General features: G+C 42.5%; 1 protein-coding gene across 2 annotated transcripts in view; it reads right to left on the reverse strand.

Moving 5' to 3' along the window:
• KIT (KIT proto-oncogene, receptor tyrosine kinase) overlaps positions 1–5,409 on the reverse strand; it is a 76,671-nt gene extending 71,262 nt beyond the window's left edge. The window contains exon 1 of one of the 2 annotated variants that reach the window (XM_033160416.1): positions 5,149–5,409. In XM_033160416.1, the coding sequence (XP_033016307.1) occupies positions 5,149–5,212 (64 nt within the window). In that variant the 5' untranslated portion in view covers positions 5,213–5,409. The remainder of the gene's footprint in view (positions 1–5,148) is intronic. The other variant, XM_033160417.1, reaches the window with a different exon arrangement.
• Positions 5,410–21,756: the final 16,347 nt, after the last annotated feature.

A 21,756-nucleotide genomic window follows, 5' to 3' on the forward strand; every position in this document is an offset into this window, starting at 1 on the left:
CCATAGGCCTGGCTCACATTTTGGGAAGACTGTGCAGCAATCTGCAGGTGTGCCTGGCAGAGCCACAGATGTACACCCTTCCTCTCCACAGCATTGAACACCCACACACAGTGCAAAATGGATATTCGAAATGGAAGGCTATGTGCACAGAAATCCAATTTGTGTGATTTCTCTTTCTCTTTCACACATGAACACACACAGCTACATGTGTTGTATATGGAGACTGGGACCCACTCCTCCAACCAAGAAATATATAGTACTGGTCTGTAAACATGTAAACCGGGCCAAGACTTGCACAATATGTTGCTGCACTATGCAGCCTGCCCATGTGGCTGCAGGGACAGAATGTACTGTATTAGGTGCAGCAGCCACCTGTATTCTTGTCAAGGGATAGCTGCTACTTGCTCCAGGTAAGCAGAACGTAATGATGCAGGCTTAAGGTTTCAGCTTCTCAGAGATGTACTGATGCCTTCTCAAGCAACACCCAGCTGATAACAGTGATTCTAACCAATGTTTCAGGCAAGGAATCAGGGCCAATCGCTCCCTGTTCCTGGGTTAAGAATGCCAGCAATTCTTTCTTTCTTTTTGTACGCGTTAACATAACTCCCTGGATCACGCTATCACACTGATTCCATCAACTCTGCTCACAACAAACCACACCTTCTTCTGTGACATGCCCTTTGCCAGGGCAGAAGAGCAAATATGTCACTAACATACCTCACATATTCCAGTAGCAGACATGCACAACCTCGGGTATTAGTGTGCAACCTGATCCAATATTAAGATTTTTCTGTGTTCACATGGCACAACTTGAAATCAGCCTGAAACAAAGCATATACAGTACAGTACCGGTACCTCAACGTCTTTAAGAGGTTGTTTCCAAGTAGTTTTGCTCAATCTGACTATTATAAAAGCCTAAAGTTCACCTAGAGTTCAGTTCTAAAGTTCATCAGTAGCCAATGTGGTCCCCATCAGATCTTGCGGACCACAAAAAGTCACCATTTCTATGTCATGCATCAGAAGGTAACAACATTAGCTACCCTTAATGAATAGTGCTAAGCCCAATAGAAATAAATGACACATAGATGCTAAAGTGTGTGGATTTAAGCCAATGATTTCAACAGGGCTTAAGTATTGTTTCAACTTCCTCCGATTTGTGTCCCTGGCTTTGTCTTGATTCTAATTACCCAGCTGTTGCTGCCGCACCATCCTCTGAAAGATCAGAATCTGTTCTCCCCATACCACCTGCCAATTGCAATTCAATTATAGCATTTTGCAACAATACAGCAGACACTAAGCAATTTATCAATGGCTATTAGCCACAACAGCTAAACTCCACAGTCCTCTTACTGCAATCACGAACAAACGTAGCTGAATGTGCAGCGTCCAAAGACCTTCAAGATACCAGATAGATAAGCCCATTCCCTCTCCTACTTCTAGATTCCATTACCACCAACCACTATGTCCAATTCTTGGCTATCTATTTGCTTACTGCAGCTGGGCGGTTCACATCATCCAGTACTCACAAGATGCATTGCGCAAAAACATGAGCCCTCTTCAGTTGTTTGGTACTCAGGTGTACAGAACACATGGAGGTTCTTTTGAGAAAATGGCAACTAGCCCTAGATGCATGATTGGTGCCAGTTTGGTCCATGCACATGAGGATATGATCTCTGGTGGCCTAGAGTTCTCCTCCTCTTTCGGAGAGCTCTACAAAGACATCTCTGTACAGGCATGCCTCCTTTCACATTGATGTCAATCAGATGCCAGCTGTTGACATGGCCAATACGTGTGCAGATATCTAGGGTGTGGGGCTAATCAGGTAGCCTCTTCACATTGTTAAGCTATCATGGTTAAAAGACTGATTCAAGCACAAAGCTCTTGAAAGGCAGCGTCAACTTTCGCCACCGTAGCATTGCCAACACTTCTGCGGCACAAATTGTGGCGTGTGTTCCTTTATTTATTACGATACGCTGTCTCCCACTGTTTCGTCAATGGCGCTCAAGGTGGTAAACAGCAATAATGTAAATACAATGCTGGGCTTGTGCAGCAATTTGCGTTACTCCTGCTGTGTGTAGTTGCTCTTGGAATCAAGCTATTCAGATTCTGCTTCATAAACTGCTGTTTGTGCTCACAGTCAATGCTACATCAAATAGCCAAGTGCACATTTATGGGAGTCCACTGGCAAGAGACAGGTGAGTGGTGGCTTGGTAAAGACTGGGCAGGTGTCTTTTGTCACCAGGTGTGCCTAATAAGAAATGGGTGCAGCTGTTTTCAAATCACATAAGAATCTGAGGTTACCAAAGGTGCCATGCGAGCTGGTTCTTATACCTCCAAGTTAATGGTTTTAAAACTGCAATGCAAACTATGTTTTACCTAGATGGCTCCATGCAAGTATATCAACAAACTGACAGAACAGAGCAGAGGGTTTTGTGACAAGGTCAACGCAGAACTGCAACTGGGACCAAAGGAACGAAATTACATTGCTGGGCTCCTTAATTTGCCATTGGGGAAACCCTGAATTAGATGTGCTGCGTTAGGCCACATAACCATGAATGTCTCTGTTGCACAGGCAAATGTAGACCCAACAAACCCATTTACATTAACCAAGAACAGATATAAACAGCTTTGGTTTCTCCTTCACTAGAAAAGTGCTGGACACAGTCCTCAATCTCGTGCATTATTTCACCGCTGTACGCTTTGCAACGTTCATTTCAACCGCAAAGGCATGCCGTGCTGATTAGGAGATAAGTTAACCTCAAAAACAGCCCCGTGCAGAGAGATTCATACTCTCCACCCACCCCCCATGACAGACACGATATGGAAAAACCCATCAACTTGCTTACAAAAAATAAAACACAGAAGTTTAAAAAGTTGTCCGCATAGGCAATTTTGCAGGCATTCGAGAGTGAGAACAGTATATGGTTGCTGGAGTCTCCTCTCAGTGGCAAATTATAATATTGCACCTGCGAAGGATGCAGCTCAGACTCCTCGTGAAATGGTTTTAAAAGGGGGGGGGGGTTAAAAAGGAATTTTAAGAGCAACAAAACCAACATGCTGGAAGTCCATAGCTGCAGCCGACATAGAGCAAGTTGAGAACATTTAACCAATTATTCCTGTGCAACCAGCACTGTAAACCACTCTATTATGCCTCCACTATTATATCCAGGGAATACTGTGACTTCTGCATGGTGTTCCTAACCCAGATCCTTACTAATCCTAGACAAGCTTTCTATCTGTCACTACTCTATACAGAAACTCCCTCTTCCCCCAAAAGTATCAACTCAGCACTCCTTTTCGTTGTTGTTGTTGTTGACTAACGTCCTGCTCCAAAACACATTTCAATGTTCCGTATTTCCAGTAAATAGCACTCCTAAAAGATCACAATAGCAGGTCTGCAAAGTGAATGAAGGGTTGTTTCTTTATGTGTGAGATAGGCACTTCACACAGTTTGCATAACAGAATACACCATGCATGTGGCAATCCACGGACCTTTGTTCTGTGGGTGTCCAGAGCCATCCGGACATCTCAGTTGATTTTGCTCGCAGATTTCAGCTGCGCTGAGTTTTGGGTAGGAATTAGTGGTTGGCAAGGTTCAACAACACATTTCTGCTTAGATTTCACTGCTGTGCGAATACAATGAAGGCTCTTTTGAGTGGCTTCTGACATGCACCTGACATACCAGCAACAGGTACGTCCACCGGTAGCAGGCTTACAAACGCATATTCACTATATAATATGTCCTTTCTATGTAGCAAATGGCTCTCACTGACAGGTTCCAGCAGAGGGTGGGAATCACCTGACAAAATCACCTTATGAGGTTGGGGAAAAAGGAATGATCCGGAAAACAATGTGCCAGCAGCTGCCACTTTAAGACTCAGTATGCTGGCTCCCCAAAGAAACCTGTCATTTTATATGCCATATGCAGGTTCCGCTCTCAGCACGTGTTGTAGTCTGACACTAAAAAAAAACAGCAGCGGCAATGGCATGGCATGACAAATCTTGTGTGGATACACATGACCTGCTGAGACATGGCTTGGGAGTTGGGATGAGCAAGATTCTGAAGCAATGGCTACACAACCAAGTGGCAGGGGGAATCAACACAAACTATTGCAAGAACTGGCGGGAAGGTGCGCTCTCCTAACACGACAAAAGTTATTTCTCAATATCAAAAGATTTGTAGAAATTACAACTTGCTTTTTTGCAATTAAAAAAAAACAACACCCTGCATTTTCAAAGCAACAGTTTTCTACAAGGGGTAGTTATGCTCCGAGTAGACCCACTGAAATCAATGGGACTTAAACTGGCATGATTCCAAGTCCTATGGGCTTGCTTCTGCTCTAAGGTGCACAGGATGTGACTGCGTTGCCCCGTTGGTTTTGCCACATAACTTGATTTTCCCTCTAGGACGGGAGTGCTTCTTGCAGAAGACACCCGTTTCTGCAGAGAATTTAGGACAGGACTCACTGATGCGATACAGTGGGGCGGTCATTTGAATCCTACTAACCACGTTATTTGGAAAAGTTCCTTCGCAATCAATGAAACGTTTTGTTTTGTTTTGGTTTGGTTTGGTTACCACCCCCACCCCTCAAAAGATCATAACTTTAAAGTTGCGCATTTAAGTATCGCGGCTTGCAAAATAAACCTGCTGCGCCTTTCCTGACGCTTAAAGCGCCTGCGGATCGGAGCGCTGGAGCCTAAGGGAAGGCGCACCCCGTGATTGGCATGACTGCAAATACTGACCCGCTGGCCGCCTACAACTTAAACCCGGCTCGAGATCCCTTCCCAATGGGAAGCGGGTGAAGCTGACCTCGAGCTCTAACTGCCCTTCCTCTGGGAAAAAAAGAGGCCGAACCCGTTTCACCCAAACTCGCGAAGCCACCCAAGCTGGTTGCCAAACAATCCCTTCTGCCCCCCACGTCCCCAATTTCCGCCTGTCCCTCAGGCGTGTGTATATTCTGTGTTCCCCGATCCCCGAAACGGATCTCGAGGGAGAGGCGCGAAACCCAAGGACGCGCCTCCCACCCGGGCACCGTTTGTGCCCCTCCGCGCGCGCCCCTCGTTCGGTTGCCGTGCTCAGCGCGCCAGGTGCCGCCGGTGGCTTCCCGGAACGCCGCCGTTAAGGGATCCGACCCGCTCGCTTCCCACCTGTTGATTCGCCCAGAAGAAGAGCCAGCAAAGCGACCGCCCAGAAAGCTCGGGAGCCTTCCATGGTGCCGCTGCCCGGCGTCCGATCCTCCAAGCGCAGAGGCGCTCTCCAGGCTGACCTTTCGGAAGAAGGATACCCTGCGCGCGTAAAGACACACAGAGAAAGACGCGAGCAAAGCCAGCTCCGCGCGGGGAGCCCGACTCGCACTGCCTCTCGCCTCCCACGGCCACGCCTCTGTCTCTCTCTCTCTCTCCAGCAGCCCACTGGCTCCGACAGACAATATTCCCGCGACAAACTCCAGGGGCTGGAGGGGGGGGCGGGGGCTTGCAATGTTGAGGGCTGAAGGGAGCCTATCAGACATAGCCAATTACCTCTCCTTTTTTTCTGGAAGCGTTCTAATGTACACAGAGGAATCCTTTACCTTTTAAATTGAAAAATAAATAAATAAACCACTCTCTCCCCCCCAAGTCTCCCAGAGACTCCAAGGGAGTGGTGTTAATTAAGAAGGTAGTACAGTAGTTGTTTTATGGGAAGGGGAAAGAGGCAATGCAGAAGTAGTTCTCCAACAATGAAAGCCACCATGACTTCCCTTCAGAACTCTACAAAGAAAACATTTATTTATAACAGTTGCTGTTAAGGAGTCAGCTGTTCTTTATGAGATATATTGTGCCAAAACATGAGCCCTCTTCTGTTTAGCACCCAGGTGTGCAGAACACATGAAGCTGTGCAACTCTAGAGGGGGAAAGGTCTTGATCTGCCCCAAGTTAAGCATGTTTATGTTGCACTGATTGCAATGGAAGGGCTGACTAGGGGCTCAGGGATCTCCTGCTGAAATCAGTGGACATTAAAAGGGCTTGAGTTGGGCTAACTGGTGTGCATTATGAACCATTTCTATTATAACATTTTTACTGACAAATAGACAATTCACGCATGCACCAAATAGGCATATCAGGGCAAAATGAGCGAATGGATGCAGAGTTTGGTATGTGATATGATATAAAGACATTTGTGTGTATGTGTGTGTGACAGCTTCGAAGTGAGCGCTAAGTTGTGTCCCCTTAGGAAATTAATGTGAGTAACGTGAATCCGGCTCATGGTTAACTATTCTCACACCACTGCGCCACATTCCAGTTCTGCTTAGATTCAGATCTAATTTATGCTCTTTGGCTTGTGCTCGTTCTTACTATTGCTCCAATCACTTCCAAAGAAGCAGCAAACAAGGAAAGCAGGGATGGGTAATGTGTCCTTCCAGGTGGAGAAGCGGAGGCCTTCCATAGCTTAAGAAAACGGCTTCTTTCAAACAAACTGTAGTTACAATTAACCATAACTTTAGAGTTAGGATGTAACACTAAACTGTGATTAAGCTAAAATGGAAGCAGAAATTTATGGTCTCCGCAAGACCATGCTGGGGGAGGAGAAAGGAAACTTTCGCAAGCTTACCACCTGAAGGAGCGTCTCCACCCCCATCATTCAGCCCGGACACTGAGGTCCAGCTCCGAGGGCCTTCTGGCGGTTCCCTCACTGCAAGAAGCCAAGTTACAGGGAACCAGGCAGAGGGGCTTTTCGGTAGTGGCGCCCGCTCTGTGGAACACCCTCCCGTCAGATGTCATATGTGGGAATATGTTTTTAAAGGTGCTACTGCACCTGTTTGTTTGGATTTACTTTAGGTGTCCTTCCGCTTTAGGAAGGAAGGACAAAGGATCCAGCAGGGAGTTTTGCTGCATGGATCCCTCCGCGTTTGGGCGAAGCGCGCCAATTTGGCCAATGCAACGGTCAGTAGTTAGTTTCCCGCCCAAAAGCTAGCATAGAGACAAGGTTGTGATTGGTTAATGTAACTGTTATGACGATGTTTGAGTCTTCAATAAATAGCCTCCGCTCTCTGTAGCGAGTGTGGAGAACGCACGAGACAAGCCAGAGAGAACATCGGTGCGTGACAAGCCAGAGAGAAACCAAAACCAGCCGCACAGAGCAGTTGAGAGCTTCTTCACCATTGACTGCAGTCTCTTAGTATTTATTTCATTTTATTTAAAAAGCTTTTATTTGGCCTTCTAAGTTTTGGCCGCTACCTAGTTTAGTCTATCTTCTTCTCTGGAGACCTCCGGAATCTTCGGAACTTCCAGACACCTGCAGAAAACCTTCAGAAACTCTAGCAACCTTCAGAACTCACAACAGAAACCTTCAGATCATAGCCAGCGGACCTTTTCACGGCGCAGTGGGAGCAGGAACTCCAGAATTACTGGTCGTCCCATCTGCTGGCTATCCCCACAGTCAAAGAGATAAACAACTATCTGACGTTTAGAAGACATCTGAAGGCAGCCCTGTTTAGGGAAGTTTTTAATGACTGATGTTTTAATGTATTTTTAATCTTTGTTGGAAGCCACCCAGAGTGGCTGGGGAAACCCAGCCAGATGGGTGGGGTACAAATAAATTATTATTATTATTATTATTATTATTATTATTATTATTATTATTATCCGTAACACTAAACTCTAGTTTAGCATTACATGCTAATTGGTCCTCTGCCAATATTACTGATCCTCCTTAATATTGACTGCAAAGTGAACTCGTTTTTGGGCACACTCTCAGTGCAAGCCTAATGGCACAATATCAAGTTGATGCTCCATGTAAACATCGGAACATAAGAGGAGCCCTCCTGGATCAGGTCAATGGTCCATCTAGTCCAGCATCCTGTCTAATTGTCTTTTAAAGCTATTCAAGTTGGAGGACATCACTGCCTTTTGTGGGAGCGAGTTCTGTACTTTAACTATGTGCTGTGAAGTGAACACACCTCAGATCTTCTGAAATGTACAAAGATTCTTCAACAGGTATGTCCATATAGAAAACATTTACCAAGGAAAAGAAGTTTGAAACCACTGCTTTATTATAGCAGGCATTTGTCCAGAGATATAGGTGGCCCTGATAAATAATTTCATGGGGCCTAAAATATGGGTAGGCAGGAATTAACATACACACCCTGTCCAGAAACAGCACCCTTGGCTCTCAGTTTTATGAATTGGTAGGAGTACAGTGGTATCTCGGGTTAAGAACTTAATTCGTTCTGGAGGTCTGTTCTTATCCTGAAACTGTTCTTAACCTGAGGTACCACTTTAGCTAATGGGGCCTCCCGCTGCCACCGCCGCCACGCAATTTCTAATCTCATCCTGAAGCAAAGTTCTTAACCCAAGGTGCTATTTCTGGGTTAGCAGAGTCTGTAACCTGAAGTGTCTGTAACCTGAAGCGTCTGTAGCCTGAAGCATCTGTAACCCGAGGTACCACTGTAGATGGGTCTCGAAAGGCAGTGTCAACAATGAGAGAGCAAAGACATATACAAAAGTCCTATCTTCATTCATAGTACAATATTCCAAAGGTAGCACATTGCTTACCGATGGAAGAATTCAAAACAACTTGCCAGAAGAAAATTCATACAAAGATTGAGAGAAAGACATATTACTGTTCATAACAATGCAGCCACTATCAGGATAAAAGAGAGTTTCTCTTCCTCCCTCTTCAAGGTACTTGAAAGAAATTGCCAGTGGTGAGATGTTAGTTTTGTTGCTGTCCCAAACTGCAAATCTTTTTTCAAAGGTTAACAGCCTTATCCCACATAGTCTGGCAGCATCAGATGAAAGATTTGCCTTGTATGTAGAAACTGTCTGTCTCGCCATTTCTTTGCTCGTTTTCATTTTTTGACAGGGACTCTCTTTTGTCTGGTGGATCCATCCTTCTTTGCAAAGTAAAATATTGATATATTTACATCAGATAGAGTACTTCAAAACTCATTTCACATTAGGGTCAATCTCATCATAGTTCTTTTTTTTAGAGGAAGAGAAGAAGGGGATTAAAAAATACAAAAAAATAAAATAAATGTCACGACTATCCCACATTTTGTGTTTATTTGTCCTAGATTCTGCAGAATGGATATGACTTAATCTGTTCAGAAATAAGGAAATCATTCAAAGTTCCTCCATGAATCCAGTTGCCTGTGGTACACACATCACAATGACACAAATAATCTCTTCACAGATCTGTTCATTTTGTAAGATTTTAACAAATGCATTTCACTTAATTCTATTTTCAAGTCAGATGCAAAACAAGAAACAACACACACAAATCACCATGCAAAAGATGGTGTTTTGATGATTTTAGTTCTTTAGAGCAGGCCATAACTCACTTATGACCAACCAAGAAAAAAGTGGAGTCAGGGGAAATCAACAAACCTTCTCCTTTTCTTGCCTGGTTGGGAATGCAAAGAAAAAGGGTGAGGTTGTCTATCCCTTATAGGTCAATATATGGCTGATGGCCCATCTGTGAGTTGTAATATGCCTGGTTTAAAGGACTGCAGATTTTTATTCTTTATTTTTGTGGAGGGCACACATGACAAATCAGATTTCCAGGCCTTAAGTGGTTCATTGATGTGGAAAGCACAACTGGAAACAGACACGCTTATATTGCACACCCTCCACGTGCCCCTGTTTTCCAGGAACAGTCCGCGAATTATGGAAGCTGTCCTGGCTTCTGATTTGATCCCAGAATGTCCCTATTTCCCCCGCCAGTGCTGCTGCCACCGAGCTTAGGGAAGAGGGTGAGTCAGTGTTTGTTCTGAGTGGCGGCAGCAGCAGTGGCAGCTGCACTGAAGCATTCAGTTGCCTCTCGGTTGCCTCTCCACCACTGCCAGCCTCCTCACTCGGGCAGCTTGTGGGTCTGAGGGACAGGCAGAGCACAGGCCTGCCCTGGGCAAGAAGAAAGGGGAAGAGGACCAAAGGTATTCTTGTTTTTTAATGCTTTGCGTGCCCACATCTAATCTTGCCCCTTTCTAAAATTTATTTATTGGTGTGTGCTTCTCTTTTTTTTAAATCTACCGAAGAATAAAATGAAGTAAAATCGAAATGAAAGGGTGTTTTCAGGACGGTGGAGGGTGTGTGGGGTGTGTGTGGGTGTGTACTGTGTCCCATTGGTTTGTGGTAGTGGAAATGCTCTGGGTAGGAGGCCAAAAATGGGGTGTATGGGTGTGTGTGTGTCAAGGAGAGTCAGTTGTCGGGTGTGAGAAATGTCCCTATTTTCACCGGAGGAATGTTGGAGGGTATGATATCAGGTTGTAAGATCTCTTTCCTTGAGTTTTTTTTTCCATTGTGTACAGGGAAAACATCAAAATAAAGTAACTATAACCAGAAAGGTGAGTGGTGGAGAGGGCACTGAAACTTGCTTGGTTGTGTAGCTCAGGCCTGTGATAGCTGGGTGTGAGACTCATTCTTTCTAAGAGTCCCTCCTGAGGGGATTCTTCTGCAGAGGTCTAATGAGGTACAACTCACAATATGAGCCTACTGTTTCTTAAATACCCTTGATAAAAGTGGAAGACACAATGGGGCTTACTGAGTAAGCCTGTGTAGGATTCTGTTGCTCTTACTTATTTAAAATATTTCTACCCCACCTTTTTTGCATCTCTGAGATATCCAAGGCTGCTAACAGTCGCTGTAGCTCTTGTCCTTCAAAATACAACATGCCACTGCAAAACACAGTTTCATTGGTCAGATCACATAAGTAGAATACTGGTTGGTTGACAACTCCAGTTTATATATTCCGTAACAAAATTGGTCTGGGATTATGGATGTCTAGCTTTCAAAAGTCACTGACTCTGGGTAAATTCTGCATTCTATAATTTGTGTTCTATACAGTAATCTAATGAAAATGTCTGGGGTAATGATAACATCCATTTTGGATGGAGATGCAACTGTTCCACAACAAGACTCTGGTGTGCTAGAAGGAGCCAGAATGTTACAGGATGCTTTAGTAATCAAAGAGTCGCTTATTGCATATATCAAAATGGCTCACTTATTTTAACGTTGTTTGGTTTTGCTAATTAGCTATAATGATTTGCAGTTCAAGCTAATGATTTCAGGGTTCAGAGTAGATAACTATTTTTGTAGCGTGACATCCATGTTGCATGGCATTTTAAGCTATCATGAGCAGCAGCTTAAAAGCACTTCTTTTCAATAAGTGTGCCTCTGATTCCTGTGTCCAATCAAACCGGGCAGCAGTGGATTTTTCTCTCCTTTGAAAATAAATAACATTCTGTGTGGTTATGTAACCAAATACATTGCAGAATGGTAAGATGCCATTCTGAAAAATCAGTTACTGCGAAGTTATGCCTGAGACTAGATGATGCGCGCAACTCAGGAAATTCAGAAGTATACTTCCTTCAGCAACTGCTAAGTCTATTTTCATATTTTATGCGCTTGTAAATATCAGGTGTGCAGCGGCAATGGATCAGCAGTGGGAACCATTACTTTTTTAATTTCCTGACTGTGGAGTTATTAAATGTTCAGCTTGTGTATTTCATATATACTATATTCCCCAATGGAATTTTAAAACAGCATACAAGAAGATATATCAACAATCCTTAGATTTTATGAGGACTCATTCTATGAGTTTGCTGATGGGCTGAGCTGACTAAGTTACCCTACTCAGTGGTAAGGAGGAAGAAGTGAGACATCTTTTTCGAGGCAAGGAGCACAAACACCCCATGATACACTCACCTTCCCTCAAATTCACCTGTTCTCTTCCCACTGACAAATATTAGCACTCAAGCTGCTGCTGCTGCTGCTGTTGTTCCACTTATATCCTGCCCTTCTTCCCAAAGGAGGGTGGGGCAGCAAACATATAAATAAAAATGTCTTTAAACATATTCTAAAACAGTTTAAAATAGTCATATTCTCTCATCCAATGATTTAACAGCCACCGGGAATTGTGGGTGGTATTCTTACTCAAACTTAGACCCATTGAAAGTCATGAACAAGACTAAGTTAGGTTCATTAAATTCAGTGGGTCTACTTTGAGCAAAAGTGTGTGTGTGTTTGTTTTTTTAAAATAGCCAATAAATGCCTGGGTAAAGAGGAATATTATTAAATTCCTCTCAGAAGTCAGTAATAAGGGGGACAGCTCCATCTCATCAGAGAGGGTATTCCACCAATGGAGAACTGCCACTGAGAAGGCCTTGTCACAGGTCAACACCAACTGGGGAGTCCCCAGTGGCAGAACCACCAACAAGGCCTTACCTGCATGTTGTTAGCTTTAGCTGAGTTGGTAGAGCATGAGACTCTTAATCCCGGGGTCATGGGTTCAAGCCCCACATTGGGCAAGAGATTCCTTCATTGCAGGGGGCTGGACTACATGACCCTCGTGAACCCTTTCAACTCTGCACTTCTATGATGGTTGATACTGGAATTGGCACACTTTTAGGTACTTGGGTCCCAAGTAATTTAGGACTTTTTATACTACAGTTAACACATTGAATAGGACCAAGTACCTCACTAGCAGGCAGTGCGGTGCTTTGAGGAGTGGTCACAAATGGTCCCATAGGGCTGTCTCGCTTACCAGCCTAGCAACAACATTCTGCACTACCTGCAGCTTCCGGACCATCTTCAAAGGCAGCACATCACGGGAGTCTAGATGGGAGGTCACCAGAGCATGGACAACTGAGGACAAGCTGTCCTAATCCAGAAACAGTAATAGCTGGTCAATCTGCCTAAGCTGGGCAGAAGTGTCCCTAGTCATAGAAACCAATTGAGACTCTAGTGACAAACTGGAATTGAGGAATACTCCCAGGTTATGAACCTGTTCTTTCACGGGGAGTGCAACTCTCCCCACCCCCCACCAGAACAGGCCATACACCTAATCCCAGTCACCCATCCACAACACTTCCATCTTATCAGGATTCAGCTTCAGTGTATTGTCCCCCATCCAGTTGGTCACTGCTTCCAGATACCAATTCAGCACCTTCAGAGCCGCTTCTGATTATGATGAAATGTACAGATAGAGCTGCATGGACCTCCAAACTCCCAGATTTGTGGCACCCCAGAGCCCTAAACCTATGACACTGGGGAACAATATCCTTGTACTACTTCCTGGTGCGTTGACCCTGCAGAACCACTGCAAAACAATATGTCCGAGTCCCATCCCTTTGAGTTGCTCCATAAGGACACCATGGTAAATAAATAGTGTCAACAGTGGCTGAGAGGTCATGGAGGACCAGCAAGGTCACACTCTCTCTGTCCCCTCCCCAATAAAGTAGGGGTAGTCCTTCCTTCCTTCCTTCCTTCCTTCCTTGTCAATGATAGTGCTATAATAACAGCCACAATCACGATAAAAAGAGCAACTCAACTGAGAGTGAAGTTCTGAGTGAAACTCTGACACCAGAACAAGACTTTTATTGGACTCTCAATAGTTTAAAATCACACTAAGGCATTTTAAACAATCCTAGCAACACCTACAGTCCGGTCTTACAAAATCCATTCCAAAAGACATTCAGGTACCATGCAAATTTGGATGCTAACATCATTGTCTCTTGCTATGTCAGAGTTTTAGGTAATGTTCCACAGACATTATTGTGCCTTGTGATCCCTTGGAAGAGATAAGAAGACCCACCAGCTGCTACTTGATACCATCAACCCTGAGGTGCTGTTGACAATTGTTGGGAATGGTAAACAAACCCTACTGTCCTTTCAGGTGTGGCCTTTTTCTTTAGTCTTTGAAAGGGCTCTGAAAGCACTCTGAGCTTTCACAACACATCAACACTGGATATTTCCCTTTTTCTTCCATCTGAGCTGTCTAAAGAAATTAGGTTCTTTAAGAAAGCCCGATAAAGGTCCGTATAGTCACCTTGCTGACAAAGGTCCATACAGTATAGTTAAAGATATGGTTTTCCCAGTAGTGATGTATGGAAGTGAGAGCTGGACCATAAAGAAGGCTTATCGCCGAAGAATTGATGCTTTTGAATTATGGTGCTGGAGGAGACTCTTGAGAGTCCCATGGACTGCAAGAAGATCAAACCTATCCATTCTGAAGGAAATCAGCCCTGAGTGCTCACTGGAAGGACAGATTCTGAAGCTGAGGCTCCAATACTTTGGCCACCTCATGAGAAGAGAAGACTCCCTGGAAAAGACCCCAATGTTGGGAAAGATGGAGGGCACAAGGAGAAGGGGATGACAGAGGACGAGATGGTTGGACAGTGTCCTCCAAGCTACCAGCATGAGTTTGAGCAAACTGCGGGAGGCAGTGGAAGACAGGAGTGCCTGGTATGCTGTGGTCCATGGGGTCACAAAGAGTCTGACATGACTAAACGACTAAACAACAACAAAAAACCCAGTGCTGTTCCCCACCCTGCATAATTGTGCTCTGTTAATTTTTTTATAATGGACATGTTCCTTTGTCTGATTTGAATTTTCTTTGGTAAATACCAAACTGAGCAGTCATGGGATAAAAAATAAAAATCCTGTCATGGATTTGCTATGTTCTTCTTCTGAGGCCCTATTTATTTACTTCATTAGTTGCATCCCACCTTGATGGTGAACTTCATGGCCACTTTGGACCCTGGTCTCCCAGGTTTCGTTGGACCATTTTGGTCTAGGGGCAGTAGCTGTGGCAGAGTAGTTAGCCACAATGATCTGCATCCCCAAACAACGAGATGGGCTGCAAGAACTACAACTAAGTGATAGTGCCCTGACCTCACAGCTGCCCTACCCCAGCCCAGCCCCAACCAGGAAAACAGCAGTGTCGCTGATGTCCACACACAAACACTGCTGCTCCAAATGGAGACACAAAAGCAAAAGGCTTGTTAGTCCCATAAACCCTCCCTTTAATGTGCCTGAACTGCTCACTCTGACTCCGAGATGCCTGCCAAGGGCTCTTTTAACTTTCTACCCACCAGGGCTTCATATTTCTCCTTGTCTTGAGTTTGACACAGGCCAGTTTTTATCCATCAAAAGACAATAATACCATCATCAGGGCAGCACTTCTTTGCGAGCAAAAGGAATACATGACTGTATTTATATATATATTTTTAATTCTAAGTAAATATTAGGCATTTGGGAGACAGAGGAGAATTATTGCTCATTTGCTTATGATCACTGTGGTAGACATTTCTTTGTTCACTGAGTAAATGCTGTTTTCCTTTTTAAAAAACTTTCAGTCTGCAGTGCCTTTCCCGCTTCGTTCTTCTGTAAGCCGTTATGATGAATAATGATTTCATAATCATCCCCGATCCAGTCCTTTTGAGGGTTCATGTGATCCTGACTACTGAGGAAATTAAAGACTAAGAAGGAGCTTGTCGACAGAGTTGGCTTCTCTTCCTTCACCACCAGCCTGAGGAAATCTAGATCTCTTGTGAAGATTTCAGTCATATTGTCACATAGAGAGTTCTTTAATACCAAAGAGTTTTGTCTTTTCTCATCTGTCGCCACAAGCCGCAATGTCTTTTCTTGTTCTGGGAGGAAATAGATTGTAAAAGTTAGGTTTGGCACCCATACTTACAACCCATAACTGACTGAGAGCTGATGTAGCATCCCGGCTAAGAGAGAGAACTTTGAATCATGAAGTCCCCAGTTCAAATCCTGACACTGCCATGGCGTCACTAGGCAGCCTTAAGCAAGCCACCATCTCTCAGCCTCAGTTTCTTCTCACGACTCTTCTGTAAGTGAGATAATAGTAGTGACTTCTCTTACAGCAGGGGTGGGGACCTGAATCAAGCTAGTGAGCCACTTGCCAATCATCCAATGTCACTATGAAGCATCGCCATGAATCAGTCTGCAAAGGAGAACAGTTCCTTTGCCCATGTGGTTTGATTTCACATTGTGCCAACCAAGGAAGCACTTCCTTTTTAGACTGATCCCAGCAAGCTTTACAGATGTTTCGGTGACATTTATATTTACTTCCTTGCTATCTTACACTGATCAGTTTAAAATGGCTTCCAGCAGTTTGCCTCCAAGTGTCCCTATTTTCGATGAACAGCTCCAGATTTATACAAGCCGTCCCAGTTTCTGATTTGATCCTGGAATGTCCTGATTTTCCTTAGGATGTCCCAATTTTCATCAGAGAAATGTTAGAAGGTATGAAGTTATGCGACCCCTGAGCCACAGAGATTAGTAAACTTTTCCGGAAGATTGGGAAAAACTGTGGAAATCAGGTATAAAATTTGAGCATGCAGCCTATTAAGAGAGAATATCATGAAGATGATGTATAGGTGGTATTTAACCCCTGTGAAATTGGCAAAAATGTATCATGGAAAAAGTAATAAATGCTGGAAATGTAAACAAACAGAAGGAACCTTCTTCCATATGTGGTGGACATGCCCTAAGGTAAAAGACTTCTAGGAAAAGATATATAATGAAATGAAAAAAGTGTTGAAAAACACGTTTAAAAAGAAACCAGAAGCCTTTTTACTGGGCATCCTAGGCCAATACATTTGTAAAAGTGATAGAACCTTATTTTTGTATGCCACAACAGCAGCTAGAATTTTGATAGCTAAGAATTGGAAGACAGAATAATTACCATCAGTAGAAGAATGGCAGATGAAAATGATGGATTATATGGAACTTGCAGAAATGACCGGGAAACTCCGTGACCAGAGGGACGACGCAGTGGAAGAAGAATGGACCAAATTTAAGTTGTACTTTAAAAAGCATTGTATGATTGAAAGTCAGATATAACTAGAAGGAAAGATAGGCTACAGAGTAAAAGTTAGGTGATTAAGTTAAGTTAGATGATGTGTAAGTTTAAGAGAAATAGATAAGATTAAATAATTAGGCAATTATGTTTGAAAAAGGGATTCATATGTTTAGATATATAATATGTTTAGAAAGTATAAACAAAGTTTAGAAATTTAAGAAGTTTAGAAGTTACTAAAGAATATTAGACAAGGGACACAGGAAGAGGAGATAGGAGGAAGTCCCATTACAATGTGAGGAAGGAGCATTTGATAAGATGTAGATAGATATATGTGTTTATTTTGTGTATTTGTGTATTTGTATTTGTTATTGTGTGTTTGTAGTTTGTAGATTGTTTAATTTTTGTGTATAAAATACTTAATAAATATGATTTTTTTTAAAAAAAGGGGAGATTAGTAAACTTTTCCAACAGCAAATTTTGAGCTCAAAGTGGCTGCTAATATTCACATTGCAGTAGCTTTAAACAGCAACAAACATTTCAGTCACTGTAATATCAAACACAACAGTATATACAGTACAGTGAACAATTATGGTTCCTTGCTGCCCTGCAGGGTTGTTGTAAGAACTGCAACTAGATAACACATATATCAAGTGTGCTGAGCACTCGAAAATGCTATACAAATGTTATTATTGGACATATAAGCTTAACATGCTAGGGATGAGTTATTTCCCTGAACTACCCCCCAAAAAACTAAGTTCTTGGAAGGAAAGGCACACAGAGGAATGGCAACACATACATACAAACAAACAGCAAAATTGCTGGAGGCCATTTTAAACTGATCGGCGTAAGACAGCAAGGAAGTAAATATAAATGTCACCGAAACAATAACCCAAATTAAAAGAGCACGCATTGTGTTCTAAATCTTACAGAAAATGTGCTAAAGATTAAGTTGCATATAAATAAATAAGACAACAAACATCTGAAATTGGAGATGTGTAAATCATGCCCTGGGGGGGGGAGAATGGTATTAAGCAGGTTTAGGCATAAATTATCTAACTAGTGAATTCTTCTACTGATGCATTTTGGAAAGCCTGGCAGTAACCTAAAAGGGAGATCAATTTAAGGACCACATTTTTGTCAGTTTTGTTTGTTTTTTTTAAAAAAAATCTGGCCTGGGGGATGCTCAGATCCTTTAAGTGAATCAATACAGTAGGATCCAAGCTTGCTTCCAGAGGGATCAGCTATTAGTTGCAGTAAACAGATTTTGCAAAAAAAAAAAAAAAAATCAGTTTTACCCTGTTGTTTTTAACAAGCATTTTGGCTGCAAGCTTTTCATTACTTCTACACCTTTAATAATTTCTCATTGTTGCCCGTTAGAACCTTAGCCTTCATCTCAATTAAAATCAACAAATAATTGTAAAGAGCCACTTTATGATGTCATTTATAAAAGAGATGCAGGATCTGCAACGGCCATTAAATTGTTGCTGTAGATTGCTTCAAGTTTAAAATAGCTTTTAACTAAACTTTCCAACAAGTATCAGTGATAGTGGTGAACCATCATACAGCTCTGACATTTATTTATTTATTTATTTATTTATTTATTTATTTATTTATTTATTTATTTTTTAAAATAGCAGCTGACCAGAGTGATGCTGTTCTCTGACTAGAGGAGACTCCATACCCTCCAACATTTCTCCAATGAAAATAGGGACATCCTACTCCATTATTATTAATAATAATACACTGCCCATCTGACTGGGTTGCCCCAGCCACTCTGGGCAGCTTCCAACATATATAAAAATATAATAAAACATTAAACATTTTAAAAAAAACTTCCCTAAGCAGGGCTGTCTTCAGATATCTTCTAAAAGTTGTATGGATACTTATTTCCTTGGCTCGCAGGTCGCATTACTCCATACTTTCCAACATTTCTCTGATGAAAATAGGGAAATCCTAAAGAAAAGCAGGACATTCTGGGATCAAATCAGAAACCGGAACAGCTTCTGTAAATCTGGGACTGTCCATCAAAAATAGGGGAACTTGGGGAGAGAGATCTGAGACTCTAATATATCTCATACTCTCTCCATTCTTCGCATTCTGTTCTCCCAGAGGAGGACATACCTCACAGATGATCTTTACATCTTCCAGCTTTGAAGCAGTAAAAGGGAAATGTCAAAGCCACTTAAGTGAGTGAGGTTAGCTGATGTTTCATGGGTCTTAAACTAGTTTGTTCTAGGCTCAGATAACACTCACGAAGCATCCCATATCTCCAGTGCCACCACCTATGTAGTGTTTGCATGAGATTCTGATATACAGACCCCAAAGCTGGACTATAATAACACTGAGCAGGGCGAGAACAATCACCACAACAAACTTGCTCTTTTGTAAATTTGTCAATGAGTTTATACAAGGAAAAGTTTGGGCTTAATGCCTGTCTGACTCCACATCCTTCTCCAAACCTTGGAAGATACTCTCCATAATCTCACACTCAAGGGACTGATGATTACTCATGGGTGTGATGTGTGATGTACTCTGCACAAGAGCACAGATTATTGCTTCACATTTTCAGGGCTGAGCCATGCATTGCAAATATGCTCTGGCTCAAACAAAACGATTGCTTTTTTGTGTGTTGTTGTTGCTTGAAATCCTTTGCTCTTCCGATTTAGATAGAAAAAAAAGTGGTTTGGATAACGAAAAGTTAACTTGCTTTTTGTCGGGATGAATACTGCATGCAACCAGAAGCAAATGTTCCTCACCTTTTAAATTGTGTCTGTGTGTGTGTTGTTTAGTTTGGAGACAAAGGTGTAATCAATACACACATTCAAAAACTTATGTCCTGTGATGTGGCTTAATTTCTAAATAAGAGGCATGGCCCACAAGAGGCTTGGCACTTCTTACATGGAACCTCTTCTGCTGCCCACAGATGTGAAGAGAATAATTTGTGTTTTTAGTGATATACCAGCAGAATAGACCAAGCATGAAGCATGACAAAAACATGATTACTTAAAAGGATCATAACTTCATGTTGTGCCCTCAACACTCCCTCCCAAAGAACACATTAGACAAGGAGACATAGCCTAATTTTCATTATCTTTGGATGCTCAGCAGTGGATCATATGACTGAATCTTAGGCATGCCTATTTCTTTCTTTTAAAGCAGCGGTTGCTTACTAGATACAGTCCATTCCAGTCCAAACCTCCAAGTGGTTTACAAACATCATAAATCACAACTTTTTTTAAAAAAAGTTCGAAATTCTTATTGAAAACTGAAATTTAGGGAAAGGTTACTAACAAAACTAGCCCAGTGCCTTGATGGCAACATGATCCTCTTATTTTCTTAGGAAAATATTCTAGTAGATACAGACCCTAATTCAGAGTCGGATGTGACCTGTTGCCCTTGATGTGTCTGTGGTGTCTGATCTGTGATGGCCGTTTAATGCTTTGAACCCCTCCATCAGGCTCAGGTTGTATATATGTGTAAATAAACCATATATCATAAAGACACCACAGTCTCCATTGTGTTTTATTTCCAAAGGAAACGCAAACCCTGGCTAAGTGCCTGGAATCTCTCACTGCTCTGGGATTGTGGTGGCATGTAACATTTTCTGGAATTAAAATGTGGAACTTGCATTGAAGATTAAGCTTGCACAAGAAATCATATCTGATATCTGATCCCTCCCAGAAGGGTTTTTTGTTTTTGTTTTATCCCAACTTATTTTTTCAGCAAGCCATAGTGATGTAAGATTTGCCAGCAGTCCTGGATGATCTGTCTTGAACCTTGAGACCTACCCACTTTGCCAGCCTACAAAGTCATGTCAAGTTTGCTAACAATGCAGATCACCCGTACATCGTGAAACAAAGAACTCTCTCAGGGATTACGTCACTGAACGGAATGAAGGTATAAATTGCAGGATCACCAGTCCAACCCTCCTCGAGTTCTCAATCTCATAATTGTAAATAATTCTTGAGTCCCAAAATTTGTGTGTGTGTGTTTTAAATTAAGATAGTGGTGGGAGAAATCTAATGAATTTAAAGCCAACCTCATATTATATGGGAGTGAGTCTCATTATTTTTCTGCCTTTAGGCTACCTTCTGCAATACTGAATGACTGCAAAATGGCAATATAAGCATATGGGTGAAGAAAAATGTATTTCAGCAACGCATGTTATCCTGAGACCTGACAAATGACACGTGTCCTTAGGGCTCTATTTATATAATTGCAAACACTTGGGAATTATGGACATTTGCATATGAACTAAAAGTTCATCAAAGGCCTCATAGGAACAGATGGTCAGGCTGGCTCTCAGTGGCATAATCAACCCTGGTAAAATGTAGATATAACCTATGACAGAGAAAAGCATACGCTTGCCCTTTCTTTAAATGATCTCTTTGTTGGGTTGCAAATGCAACAATTCAAATTCACAGGGTAGGCTGCATCCTAGCGCTCAGATGCCCGTGCTGCATTCCCCAGAAACTTCAGTTGAGGGGGTCTTGCAGCTGAGAAGGATTTCTCCCTGTGATGCAAGAGTGTTTGTCGCAGACTGCTAACCATGACTGACAAGCTTAAACAAAACAAATAACTGGTATGAATCTGTACGCCAGGGATGGGAATCCTGTGGCCCTCCAGCTGGTTTTCAACATTGCAATATATCACCAGCTAAATATATCACAATGTCCAAAATAAGGACGGGCTGGTTTCACGGTTTTTCCTGACCTGAATCGTGATTTTTGCTGGTGCCTGCTCTTGTGACTTGCTCCCTCTGCAGGAGGCAAGGGAGAGCTGAGCCAACAGAGATAACGGGTGGCAGGAATCGATAAGAACATTGGCTGGCTTTATGGTTTTTCCCACATTGTGATTTTTTTGCATAGTACACGATTCACACCATATTGCTAAGTCAAAACTTATGAAACCGATATCACAATATGGACCTCAAACCGGTTTTAGACGATATATCAATATATCGCCCAGTCCTAATCCGGAGGGCCCTAGGTTCTTTATATTGACCCTTTATAATGTGATATTGCACTAGGTTTAATAAATAAATAAAAATCATGAAAGAGCACTCACATGTTACAGGGACTAGCAGTGGTGCCTCCCCTGTTCCTTGCTAGTAACACATTGCAAAAAAATATGTCTGATGTGAAATCATCTGTTAATGTTTCCCTACC

The sequence above is a fragment of the Lacerta agilis genome, chromosome 9 (genome assembly GCF_009819535.1).
Source record: "Lacerta agilis isolate rLacAgi1 chromosome 9, rLacAgi1.pri, whole genome shotgun sequence".
Lineage (NCBI taxonomy): Eukaryota > Metazoa > Chordata > Lepidosauria > Squamata > Lacertidae > Lacerta > Lacerta agilis.